Raw genomic sequence first — 13,915 nt, 5'->3', positions numbered from 1 at the left:
CGACTGGCGGGCGGCGAGAGGGGTCGGACGGAGGCAGCCAATCCCGAGCCAGTCCCGCCCCCTACCCGCCGAGCGCCGGGCGGAGATGGACCGGAGCCCGCACTCCGGGCCTCGGAGGAGGAAAGCGAAGAGAGGCGCCGCGTTCGTCACGCGGGAGGAAACGCCTGTCCTCCGCCCTCCGTCCGCAGGACCTGGACTCCACATCACTGCTCAGGGAGGAAGAAACGCTGCCCGCGATCGCACGCCCGGAACGCCTCTTTCTGTGGACGGACACGCGATACCGGAAGTGGGTGGGGTAACCTGAAAACGCTTCCGGCGACTAGCGGCAATTGAGTTGTTGGTGAGCGGCGGGTTCCCGTCCGCTGCCCGCCGACGGGCGACTGGACGCCCTCGCCCACCGGTGCAGCTTTGCCTGAGTTCAAAATGAACTATATGCCCGGAACCGCAAGCCTCATCGAGGACATCGACAGTGAGTAGCTCTCCCCGGGGGAAGCTTGGCGTGGGACCCTTTCTCGAGTGGGCTCCCCATTGAGTCCCGGGCCCCGGCGGGGTGGTCTGCCTTCCCGGCCTCGGAGCCCATTCCTAACCTGCCTCCTCTGGCCCTGGGCTGGTGACATCCAAGCTGTAGAACTCCGTCCGAGGGGCGCAGCATCCGACGTGCGAACTGTGAAGTGGCCCAGGCGACTTCCCTCGCTTGCCCTGTTTTTCGCTGCAGTGTTTCCAAGTTCTCTTTGACGGTGGATGGACGAGAGTTGCTCCTAGGAGGGCCCACCAAGACCCGAAAATGTGAAGACAGCAGCAGTTGAATTTAATTGGCGCTCAGCGCAGGCTTTCTGTTTTGGAGCCACTTGCGGTCTGCTCTATGAGGGTCGTTAGTTCTTTCAGATTAAAGCTGTAGTAGAGACAGGTGTCGGACGTAATAGCTGACTTTTCTAGAAAGGATAAGTCCCTTCAAACTTAGATTTTTTTCTGTTGGGTAATTTTGCTTTTACTGAAAATAGGTCAGTACTGTACAAACCAAGAGGATGCAACCTCATCTTTTTTTTTTTTTTTGGTTTTTCGAGACAGGGTTTCTCCGTAGCTTTGGAGCCTGTCCTGTAGACCAGGCTGGCCTCGAACTCACAGAGATCCGCGTGCCTCTGCCTCCTGACCACAATTTCATCTTCACCAAATCCTCTGGAATTGGAGTTATGGACTGTTGTGAGCCACAGTGTGGGTGCTGGAAACCAAACTCATCATCTACAATAGCAACAAATGCCCTTCTGAGCCTCCACTTTAATTTTTCCCCCTGAATTCTCCTCCCACCCTGAATTCTTACCTTTGTATGATTCCTTAAACCGCCTTTTTTTTCAGTTGTGTTTTGCTATTGTGGTGGTGGTTTGTGACAGGATTTCTTCTGTGTGACAACCCTGGCTGTCCTGGAACTCCCTTTGTAGACCAGGCTGGCCTCCAACTCACAGAATCCGCCTGCCTCTGCCTCCTGAGTGCTGGGATTAAAGGCATGCACCACCACTGTCTGGCTTTTCAAATAGTATTTTTAAGCAGCATTTAAAAAAAAAAAAGATGTGTATGTCTGTGTGCTGTATGCTTGTCTGGTGCTGGGGAAACCAGAAGAGAACATAGCATCCTCTGACACTAGAGTTAGAGGTGGTTGCGAGCCACCTTGTGGGTGCAGGGATTCGAATCTGGGTCCTCTGAAAGAGGAGCCGAGTCTCGTTAAGTGCTGAGCCATCGCTCTAGTCTGTAAGCGGCGTTTTAAAATCATTTTAATCCTGTGACTTCAAAAGCAAGATAATTTATATAGCTTCAAACAAGTAAAAGCAAAAACATTAATTCCCCAGAGTCAGATATAGGGATTAATACTGAAGATCAGAGAAGCAGAGAGGCCAGCCACTACAGAGTTCTTTTACCTCTCCCAGTGCTCAGACTGCGCTGAGCTCTTGTATTCCTCTCTCCCCCAGCTGTGGGCCAACATCACCTGGCTGTTTCTCTTTGAGACTGGATCAGTTTCAGGTGGCCCAAGGTGGTCTTGAACTAACAAGAGATCCATCTTGTCTCTGTCTCCCAAGTCCTGGGACTAAAGATGTATGCCACCACTGCCTGGCCTCTAGTGGCTTAGCTCGGCACTCTGATCTTCATTCAGGCAAGCTTTGTTTGTTAGAACACAAACAAAATATAACTGCACACATACATACACACACGCCACGCTATAATCTTACCTGAAGTGTAATGGTATTCTTTTAGTGGAGCCTTTTACCTTCACCTTTGCTTACATATCTGAATTACCTAAAGCCTCTAACAACCAATCCTGCCAGATTACTAAAATTGTTTACTTCTCAAGCCTTCTCATACTTGTTTGTGGACCCAGCCTCTCTCCATTACTGAAAATTTTCAAACATTTGCTACTCTTCAGTTCCTATCACAGCATGCACTGTTCCCTCCAAATCCTTCTGGGTTTTTTGTTTGGAGACAGGCTGCCCTGGAACTCGCCTGCCTCAGCCTCTTGAGTGCTCTGATTTAAGATGTGCGCCACCATGCCTGGCTCAACTGTGTTTATCTGTCTGCCCTGATACTGTTTAGTTATGTGTCACTGTCAGACTTGTGTCCCTTTGTGCGTATCTTGACTCACTTCAGTTTCGACTCTTCTGACCATCTTTGCAGTCTGATATTTGCTGCCAAAACTTGAATTTTTCGTTCATTTGACTTTTATTTGGTTTGGTTTCTTTTTCAAGACAGTATCTCACTCTGTGGGCCAGGCTGGTCTCTGTAGTCACAGCATTCCTTCTATCTCAGTGTCTCTAAAATTCTGAGATTACAGACATGGGCCACCATACCTGGCTTGAAGTTGTATTATTTTTAAAAGATTTGTTTATTTATCCTTATGTGTATTTCTTCCTGAGTTTTTTAAAGATTTATTTACTTATTGTTTCAGCATATATGTTTGTGTCTACATGAGTGATGAATTTTTATGCAGTGCATGTGTGCAGGATACCAAAAGAGGACATCAGATGCTCTGGAACTAGAGTTACTAGAGAGCCAAACCTCGTCTTCTGCAAGAGTAGCAGTGTCCTCAACTGATTCTTTCCAAGTTCTCTCTGCAGCATTGTTCATTGTGTTCTGTATTGGGTTCTTTTTTATACCTAGTTTGTGTTTGTTTTTATGTACGAGTTTATGTGCATCATGTTCATGCAGTAACTGAGGTTTTAGAAATTGTGAGCTACCTGATGTGTGTGCTGGGAACTGAACCTGGGTCCTCTAGAAGATCAGTAAGTGCTCTTAACTACTGAGCCATCTCACCAGCCCTCTATTGTTTTCTTGGTTTCTCTAACGCTAGTTCTTGCTAATCTTCTTATCTCTGGACATTACTGTTCTCTCAAACAGGTGGTTTGAGTTGTTTGGTCCGTTTTCTCTAAATCTGTAGACGTTCTAGACATACTTGAACATCCTAACTCCTACTCATATACCAGTCTTCAGTGTTTTCCTATTCCTTTTGAAGTTAAAGCTTGCCTCCAATACTTTTCTTCTAACTTTAACTCCTGTTATTTCTTTTATCTTTGAACCAAATGTTAATATGCTACTTTTCCCCTTTATGCTTAATTTATTTATTAGATTTCTCTAATTTTTTTATTTCTACTTTCCCTTTCTTTTATCCAAAACTTATCCTTCAAGGTCCAACTGGGATACATGTAGTTTCTTTCTTAAGTCTTATTTAATTAAGATTTGCGCCGGGTGGTGGTGGCGCACGCCTTTAATTCCAGCACTCGGGAGGCAGAGGCAGGCGGATCTCTGGGAGTTCGAGGCCAGCCTGGTCTACAAGAGCTAGTTCTGGAACAGGCACCAAAGCTACAGAGAAACCCTGTCTCGAAAAACCAAAAAAAAACCAAAAAAAAAAAAAAAAAAAAAAGATTTGCTTGCCTTTTGTTTGTTTGTTTTTGTTTTGTTTTTCGAGACAGGGTTTTTCTGTAGCTTTGGAGCTTGTCCTGGAACTAGCTCTTGTAACCCATGCTGGCCTCGAACTCACAGAGATCCTCCTGCCTCTGCCTCCCAAGTGCTGGGATTAAAGGTGTACGCCACCACTGCCCGGCGATTTGCTTCTGGTAATACTTAATTGTAGCCTAATATGACTGTAAATTCCTTTAGAGAAGAATCATTTCTCTTCATATAGAAAGTACTTTATGGCCGGGCGATGGTGGCGCACGCCTTTAATCCCAGCACTCGGGAGGCAGAGGCAGGTGGATCTCTGTGAGTTCGAGACCAGCCTGGTCTACAGAGCTAGTTCCAGGACAGGCTCCAAAGCCACAGAGAAACCCTGTCTCAAAAAACCAAAAAAAAAAAAAAAAAAAAAAGAAAGTACTTGATGCTGGGCAGTAATGATGCACACTTCTAATCCTAACACTCAGCAAAGGCAGCCAATTTCTTTTCTTTTTTTTTTTTTAACATTTATTTATTTATTTTATTATGTATACAATATTCTGTCTGTGTGTATGCCTGCAGGCCAGAAGAGGGCACCAGACCCCATTACAGATGGTTGTGAGTCACCATGTGGTTGCTGAGAATTGAACTCAGGACCTTTGGAAGAGCAGGCAATGCTCTTAACCTCTGAGCCATCTCTCCAGCCCCCGGCAACCAATTTCTTAAGTTTGAGGCCAGCCTAGTCTACAGAGCACATTCCAGGACAGTCAGGACTACACAGAGAAACCCTGTAGGTGTGGGGAGGCATTCACTGCTACATCTGACCTGGTCTACAAACTTTAGTTTTGAGCTAGACATAGTGAAACATGCCTTTAATCCCAGCATTTGGGAGGCAGACACAGGTGGCCATCTGTGAATTCAAGACTGGCCCGATCTACAGAATAAGTTCCAAGACATCCAGAACTACACAGAGAAACCCTATCTCAAAAACAAACAAAAAGAACAAAAAATTCTAAAGTGCTTTTTGCATAGAATTAAAGAAACGAATGATTAAAATCTTGCATGCTTTTCTAATAGCTGACTTATTTGAATCCTTAAAGTTATCTATCTCTTCAGAGAGTGCCCCCCCCGCCCATTTTCTGTAGCCACTTTGGTGTGTCCTTCATCCTGCTATTATGCTGTCTTGTATATTATTCTTCTGTATTATCACATGAGGTAGTTTTCTTGTTTTCCTGCTTCAATAAATACAGACTCATAAGGTTGATGACTTTCAGACCTCAGAATAGTTTAGACCGGTGGTTCTCAACCTTCCTAATGCTGCGACCTTTTAATATAATTCCTCATGTTGTGGTGACTTCCAACCATAAAATTATTATTTTTGTTGCTACTTCATAACTGCAATTTTGCTACTATTATGAATTGTAATGTAAGTATCTGATATGTGACTCCCATGAAAAGGCCTTTCAACTCCAGGGGTTGAGACCCATAGGTAGAGAACCCCTGGTTTAGATAGATGACTCAGTGATTAAGTGTACATACGCCTCTCTCAAGAGGGGGCGGTCAGAGTGATGCCAGCAGCCACAAAAGTGGTTCATTGGGAACTGCCTGTAACTCCAGTGCTAATGAATCTCATTCTGCCTTCTGGTTTGTACATACATGTACACAGACACAAACACAATATATATATTTTGTTTTAAAGCTTTTAATTGAATTTCTGTTCTAAGCCATTATCAAATCTTAATATGCCTGCATTTCTTTAGTTCTTGTTTGAGCCTGGAACCAACTGCCCTTCCAGACTGCTTAGTGTCCTCTTCTAACTACAGTACTGCTCTGAGTTTTCCAGGACCGATCTCATCTAAGCCTCAGGCTGCCTAGTCTTTCCTCCCATGTCATACAATGAACTCCACCCTAAATGCATTAGAAGAGCGTCTGGTACAGTTTAAATGCTATTAACTGAATTTTTATTGTTACCATGTGAGCTCACTGAAACTGACAGTTTTCGTTGTAAAGATCTTTTCTCCTTTCCCCAGAAAAACACTTGGTCCTACTTCGTGATGGAAGGACACTGATAGGTTTTTTAAGAAGCATTGATCAGTTTGGTATGTATTCTTATAATCTTACTCTTTAATTCTATTGAACTTTTTTTGATGTCACTTTATATTCCGATTTACTTATCTCTAACTTTTCTCATGTGTCAGAAAAATGGAACTGTTTGGGATGAGTAAATTGTTTTCAAATTATGATTAGGTGTTTCAGAAGCTTGTATATTTATGAGTTTGTATTCTAAAACTGATTTTCACTAGTGTTTTTATTTTTCCCATTAGAGGGAGCCAAATGACAGAAATAAAGTTAGTCTTCAAATCATTTCCTGGGTAATCCCTCCCTGTCCAGAGAAAATAGAGTAGAAGCCATTTCCTGAAACTTGCTGAGAGAAGGAGGAGAGTAACTCGATAGTTTACATATTAGTACACCAGATTTAGGAGCCAGTCTTCATTTTGCAATCTGCATTTTCTGAAGAGATCTATGTTTCTCAGTTCACACATTTGTAGGTCATGATCTGTTAGATCACTGGATTTGAATGTGAGGGAAAATTCAGCTGATACACCAGAATTTAGAAGATACAAACAGCCAGCCATGCGCATATAGTCTCATATTTGTTAGGCTGAGGCAAAACAATTACCTTGGAAACACATCAAGAACCATCTCAAGCCAAAACAATAAGATACACACATCAATTTCTGTTTTACTTCAAGTAAGACAGATAGTACTAATTGAAAGAAGACAAATATCCCTACAGGTTGGTGTTCTAAATCTTAAGTTAAATTCATCAGTGCTTCGAAGGGATAAATAATATTGAGATTACCAGGTCCGATTATCTGACAACGGCGAAGAAAGAATCTTGCGGTCTCAAATCTATAAAAGTAACATTGGATTACATGAATCATTATTACTGAACAAAAATTAAACCTCAGTGAAGTCACCACATACGTATATTCACACAACGAAGAAAAACTCTCTTTCCAAAAAAGCAGAACTTTAATCTTGGCAATTGTCTAAGCTTAGGTTTTCCAGAGTTCCATCCCTTTCTATTTCTCTAGGGACCATGCTGATACTAGCAGTTAAATAATACAGAAGTAACTTATTTCTACCATCATTCATTCATTAGCCCAACATAATGGGAAATGCTCTCTACTTGTTTGAACATATGGTGGCTACTGTCTATAATCACAGCATGTATAAGAGGTTGAGGCAGGAGAATCATCTCAAATTCTGGAACAGCCTGGATTACATTGTGATTTCTAGGCCAGGTGAGACTAGAATGAGACCCTACTTCCCCCGCCCCCCCAAAAATTCTCCTACATGGTTTGTTGTAATAATGAAATTTAAAAATAGCTAAATAATTGAATCTGTTTCTTCTCTATGTTCTTGTAGCCAACTTAGTGCTTCATCAGACCGTAGAGCGCATTCATGTGGGCAAAAAGTACGGTGATATTCCTCGAGGGATTTTTGTGGTCAGAGGAGAAAATGTGGTCCTACTCGGAGAAATAGTAAGTGAAAACTGTTGAGCTGCTGTGGGTCTGGGCACTGATGCTAGGTGGCTTCTTCCTGAGTTCAGCAAGCTTCACACAAGAACCTACCAGATAGGGAAGCTGTAGTTGCCAGAGCAACACTGCAAAAGGTAACTAACATCATTCCATTGCCTTTTGGCGTTTTAAAGATTTAATCTCACTAGCAGAATATTGTTGACTTTAGCTGATAGAAAACAATGTTGTTCTCACTTTGGTAGCACATATACTAAGATTGGGATAATAGAGATTAGTGTGGTCCCTGTGCATGCATGACACACACATCTGTGAAGTGGTCCCTGGTTTTTCATCTGGAAAGGAAGAAACAGTGCTGCTGGGTGTGGTGGCTGTGTCTATAATCCCAGCAGCTGGGAAGCTTGGGGAGGTGAAACTCCTCTAGTCTGAAGCTAAGCTGTGCTCCATAGTCAGTTCCAGGCCAGCCTGGGCGCCAATATAATAAATACCCTCTTTCAAAAGAACAAAACAGCTGGATGGTGGTGCACACCTTCAATCCTATCATTTGGGAGGCAGAGGCAGGCGGATCTCTGTGAGTTCGAGTTCAGCCTGGTCTACAGAGCGAGTTCTAAGACAGCCAGGTATACACAAAGAAAGTGTCTCAAAAAAACCAAAAAAAAAAAAAGAAAAGTAAAATAACAAATACATTGATCATTCATGTAATTTTTAAATAATCTAATAACAAGAAGTTACAGACTTTATATGTTCTATTTATAAAGGTATAATTTAGAACTGGGAGTATATCACAATGTTAAATCCTTGTCTACCTCTGAAAACAAGAAGATTTACATGTTGGAATATTTTAATTATTTAAATAATTGGTTAGGAGTTGGAGAGATGGCTCTGTGATTAAGAGCACATACTGTTACTGAGGGGCCCGAGTTTGGTTCCCAGCTCACAACTGCATATAACTCAAGCTCCAGGAGATCCCAGGATACCTCTGTTCATATGCACATATCATCCCCAACACATACATAATTATAAAACAAATTAAATAATTGGTTACAAGTAGTTTTTTTGTGGCACGAAGCTAATTGACAACATTTGAGGAAAGTATTGTATAGATTTTTAAAGGGGGAAAAGAAAACAATAGGTATAGGAAAAGTCATTCTGAGGTTTCAGAGTGAAACTCGTGACCAGGGAGGAGGGACCTGAGTATTTGTGCCAGGAAGACCAGATAGTGAGTGGAATGGTAAATTGCATCTCAAGTATTATTGCTTGCAATGTTTGTGTGTATACACATTAGAAGATGATTATAATTGTATATGTTTATATATACATGTATGTTTGAAGCATTTAGTTTTGTTTTTTAGTACTTTATTTAAACTTCAAATCCTATCGTGTTTGCTAGCAAAATCAAAGTCCCTGTGAGACTTTGAAATTCAGAATAGGGCGGGGGATGTTGCTCAGAAGTAGGTGCTTTGATAGCATGTATAATACCACAAAAGAAGAGGGGGGGAAAGAGAGGAAGAAATTAAAGACTGAAAACTAGTTTTCAAAAAAAAAGTCCCACATTTGATATTTTCTTACTTAGTTTTTAGAGTTTCTCAGTAGTTAGCAATGTCTTAATTTAGTGTTCAGATGTCTTTTGCGTAGAACAGTTTAGTATGTAGTCATTTTTCTCTTACTATTTCAAGAAAATGAGAAAATTCTGTCAGGGATAGTTTGGTGGATAGGCCTCATGTAGGAAACAGCTTAACTCAGCCATGTAGTGAGTTTGAGGTCAGCATGAGACTGTCTCCAACATACTGGGCTTGGCTTCACTGGCGAAATGTTTGCCACAAGGCATTGAGTCATAAAAGCCAGGCATGGTGGTACAAGGCTATAGCTCTAGCACTGGGAGGTAAAGATAGGTAGATTATGGGAGCTCAGAGGCTAGCCAGTCTAGCTTGAAACCAAGAGGTTCTCTGAGAGACTATGTCTCAAAAAATAAGAATGTGATAAAGCACTCTGTATCAGCCTATGACCTCCACATGTACATACACACATAAACATGCGTCTGCTTCCTGAACACTGCTGTGAAATGCATTAGTACCTCATTGTTTTAAAATGTTTTGTGGTGGGGCTAGAAAGATGGCTCAGCAGTTAAGAACACTTGTTGCTCTTGCAGAGAATTGGGTTCAGTTCCCACCACCCACATAATGGCTTACAGCCATCTAGAAACGTTGCATTACTGAAGAAGTCTCTAATGGTACCCCATGGTGGCACCCACGTGTAACCTCAGAAGTGTGGAAATAGGCAGGAACATCACAAGTTTATGGCTACCTTGGGCAAGATGTTACCCCCCCCCTCCAAAAAAAGAAAAAAACCACGGGTGCCTGGATTCTGCTTGATTAAGAAAATTTAACTTTAGAAGGACTGCCACATCATGATCATCCCGAGTAGTTCAGGGAGTGATATCCGAAACGCCGGGAAACAGAGTGCTAAGAACGTTGTCTTTCTTCATTCCAGGGTTATGAGGGAAGGGTTAGGTGATTATATGTAGTTTTTAGCAGATAACCTTTGACCCAGGTAACTTATGCAACTTTTGTGGTTTCTAACCTTCTAGTGAGAGCCCACCCGATACCACAGCTGATGAGCTCTGAGATCTTAGGGACCTGTGTCAGTTGTCCAGACTGAAACATCCTCAGTGTTTTTGATCAGCATCCTTCCAAACCTCAGCAAAAGTCATAAAAATGTACTAGAAAGATGGCTCAATAATTGAGTGCTTACTGCTCTTCTAGCTCTTGAGAACCTGAGTTCAGTTCCCTGCATCCACAGAGTAACTCATAACTCACTATAACTCCAGCTCCAAAACTTCTGCGCACACACCCAGCTAGACTTAAAAAAAAAGTCACACAGAGGACAAGTGGCATGTCTGTATTCCCAGCATTCACTAGTGAGTGGAGCCCAGCCTGGGCTATAAGTGAATTCCAGAACAGACAGCTTTTGCTGTGTAACCAAATCCAGTTTAGGAGGGGTGGGAGAGCCCAGAAATATATTGCTACTTTTTCCATGTAGACTTTCCATGGTACAGAAACACAAATAATACTTAAACATTGTAAGAATGATAAAATCTGTGGATAAGTGAGGCTCATTTATAGTTCTGCTTTACAAAATTGGTTGCTAAATGTTTCTGACAAATATTAAGTATGTTATGCTCTGTTAAATGAAAATAAAATTTACAGTCAGTATTTGCGTTATGGGTTTGTTTTATTTTAAGTCTTGGATATACCTAGTCTGATGATGCAGCTTAGGAGGAGAGGGCTTGCCTAGCACAGGGCTCTAGGTGGTCTCCAGCACCATGGATCAAAACAGTTCCTAGGCCAGTGAGTTGACTCACTGATTTAAAGCACTTGTGCAAGCTTGACAATCGGTTCAATTCCTAGAACCCAAGTGAGTGTGGAAGGAGAGGACCAACACCACAGAGCTGTCCTTAGACCATCACGTGTGCACTGAGACATAAAGTTTAAAAACACAGTCCCAAAAAATAAACATAGACTCAGTGCCTCGGATAGTAAATTAACTGGCCTACACCTGAAAATTGATGACATTTACCAAGTATTGGTGTTCCATACTAGAATTATGAATAATTTTTAATGTTTCAGATTGTCTGCTAATATTATAAATTTCCTACAGTGTGTATGCTTTTTTTGAAGTAAGGAAAATGAAGTAATATTTTGCCGGGCAGTGGTGGCGCACGCCTTTAATCCCAGCACTTGGGAGGCAGAGACAGGAGGATCTCTGTGAGTTCGAGACCAGCCTGGTCTACAAGAGCTAGTTCCAGGACAGGCTCCAAAACCACAGAGAAACCCTGTCTCGAAAAATAAAAAAAAAAAAAAAATGAAGTAATATTTTTATTAAAAGAATTTATCGCGGATCTCTGTGAGTTCGAGACCAGCCTGGTCTACAGAGCTAGTTCCAGGACAGGCTCCAAAGCCACAGAGAAACCCTGTCTCGAAAAATAAAAAAAAAAAAAAAATGAAGTAATATTTTTATTAAAAGAATTTATCGCGGATCTCTGTGAGTTCGAGACCAGCCTGGTCTACAGAGCTAGTTCCAGGACAGGCTCCAAAGCCACAGAGAAACCCTGTCTCGAAAAACCAAAAAAAAAAAAAAAAAAAGAATTTATCTGGGAATGATGGCACAGTACTTGGGAGGCAGAGACCGGGAACTTGAACTCTGTGAGTTCAAGGATAGCCAGGGCTAAGCAGAGAAACCTTATCTTGAAAGAAAAATGTAAAATACAAGATTTCTCTGTAGCTCTTGTAGCCTGAATACTTTCTTTGGGTCCCGTATAATAAGAAGATACCTTCTGTAAACAGCCATAGAGGTAGGTGTGTGTGTGCGTGTGTGTGTATGCCTGAGTGTGCGTGCACTTATGAGGTGTGCCTGTAGGTCAGAGGAGATAACCTTGGGTATCAGTGCTCATTTTGCACCTTATTTGAGACAGGGTCTCTTTCCACTGTGTACCCCAGGCTGACTGACTGGCCCTCCAGTTTCCAGAGATTCTTCTGTGCATCTATCTCCCCAGCTCCCTGTAGGAGCGCTGGGATCATAGGAGTGTACCACTGTGTCCAGCTTTATGTGGGCCCTGGTCTTCTCAAGTTCACAGCAAACACTCTGTCCATTGAGTTATCACCCAAGAGTGTTAACCTGACTAAGAAGGGACTTGCTGTGCACACTGATGCCGACCTCTGTGTGCGCATTCTAAGTGGTATATGTTGTGCAGCAGTGTTACTGCCTGTCTGTCTGCAGGAGGCTATTTCAGCCTTATCACAGTTACGAAAAGCAGTCCAAGCTACATACTAGACTCTGTGTGTAAGGTTTTGTATCCTGCCTATTTTGCAGGACTTGGAAAAGGAGAGTGACACACCCCTCCAGCAAGTGTCCATTGAAGAGATCCTAGAAGAACAGAGGGTAGAACAGCAGACCAGACTGGAGGCAGAGAAGCTGAAGGTTCAAGCCCTTAAAGATCGGGGCCTCTCCATCCCTCGAGCAGATACTCTGGATGAGTACTGAGTCCTTTGCTCTAGAGAGCAAGGGCTCTCACCCGGTCACCGTTCACATCTGACCAGACAGAGACTGTCAACGTGAAAACTGATCTATCTTATTCTTTCACATATGCCAATATGAAGAAATCATGTGATTTTGTTTTTTTAAAATAATTGTATATTTCATTTTGCTTTTCTGTTTCTAACAGTTTCATTCTGTAGCCCTGGCTGACCTTGAACTCACTATGTAGACCAGGCTGACCTCAGCTTGTGGGATCACAGGTGTGCTCCACCATTGCCCAGCTTTGTGGTTTAGAGAAACAGTGGCTTGTGGAGCTGAGAATCACGTCTCGGTATTGCTTTCCTTATCTCAGAGTTTACATTTCTTTTCAAAAGATATTTCCCTTTTACTTGTAAATAAAGAATGAATCTCTTAGTGCCATATTATTTCACAAAATAGAGTTACCTCTGGTGAAAAGACAGTTCCCTGCTGCAAAAGGTCCAAGTATGAGGTCCCCTGCCATCACAGTTCCAAGCTGTCTGCTTGGGAAGACATCTTTTCTTTTTTTCTTTTCTTTTTGGTTTTTGAAGACAGGGTTTCTCTCTGTAACAGTCTTATCTGTCCTGGAACTAGGTCTTGTAGACCAGGCTGGCCTGGAACTCACAGAGATCTGCCTGCCTCTACCTCCCAATTGCTGGGATTAAAAGTGTGTGCTACCACCACCCAGCTGGAAGACATATTTTCATACTGTCTTGTTCCCTGTTCACATTTTCATGTTTATATCTGATCAAGTTTCAAGATTAAGAAGGGATTTTTCAAGGAACTAGTTACAACAGAAACCTCTTGTTTAAAAAAACTTAAATCATGCTTTACCCACAACTATTCTAAACTATTTCTCATTAAGAAAGAATATTCTCATAATGTGCTCTGTTCTCAGTCTTGTTAATTAGCTAGGTTTCCAAATCCTTTACACTGAAGTTTTGGTCATCGTTTGCTTAGATCATGACAGCACAAATGCTGTTTAGTAACTACTGACACCACCGCATGGACTTTTTGTTGGAAAGTAATGATTGTGTAGTAAGCATAACTGATGACACTTGAAAAGCAGTGTGCTTCAGTAGACAACAGGCAGAATGAGGAATGAAGCAACAGCATAAAAACTGCTTTGTTGGCACATTGAAATGCTTCTCAGTAATTTAATTATCTGAGATACTTCCTTTCCATAATCTTTTGACAATGGAAGTCTTCCATAAGATCTCTGTGGACTATTTTATACTGTAATATGAAATATACTTAGTTTATGGTTTTAGGTATTTAAAAATTCTGCCCCAGATACCTGTAGGCCATTTGGATGTTAATTCTTCATTTTTGGTTGGTTTTACTGTAGATACCATTTGAAGAAATTGTCCTTGGACTGAGGATATAGCTCAGTAAGAGTGCTTAGAATG

At 42.0% G+C, this 13,915-nt stretch overlaps 1 protein-coding gene across 1 annotated transcript; it reads left to right on the top strand.

The window, feature by feature from the left end:
* Nucleotides 1-93: 93 nt before the first annotated feature.
* Lsm1 (LSM1 homolog, mRNA degradation associated) lies at nt 94-12,910 on the top strand. The gene is made up of 4 exons (XM_057752434.1): nt 94-469; nt 5,943-6,011; nt 7,345-7,460; nt 12,324-12,910. The coding sequence occupies exons 1-4, from the start codon at nt 424-426 to the stop codon at nt 12,492-12,494; spliced, it is 402 nt and encodes a 133-aa protein (XP_057608417.1). The 5' UTR covers nt 94-423; the 3' UTR covers nt 12,495-12,910.
* The last annotated feature ends 1,005 nt before the right edge of the window (nt 12,911-13,915 follow it).

This window comes from Chionomys nivalis, chromosome 20 (genome assembly GCF_950005125.1).
Source record: "Chionomys nivalis chromosome 20, mChiNiv1.1, whole genome shotgun sequence".
Lineage (NCBI taxonomy): Eukaryota > Metazoa > Chordata > Mammalia > Rodentia > Cricetidae > Chionomys > Chionomys nivalis.
Note: the sequence above shows the minus strand (reverse complement) of the source record. Positions and strands in the feature narration are given on the sequence as shown.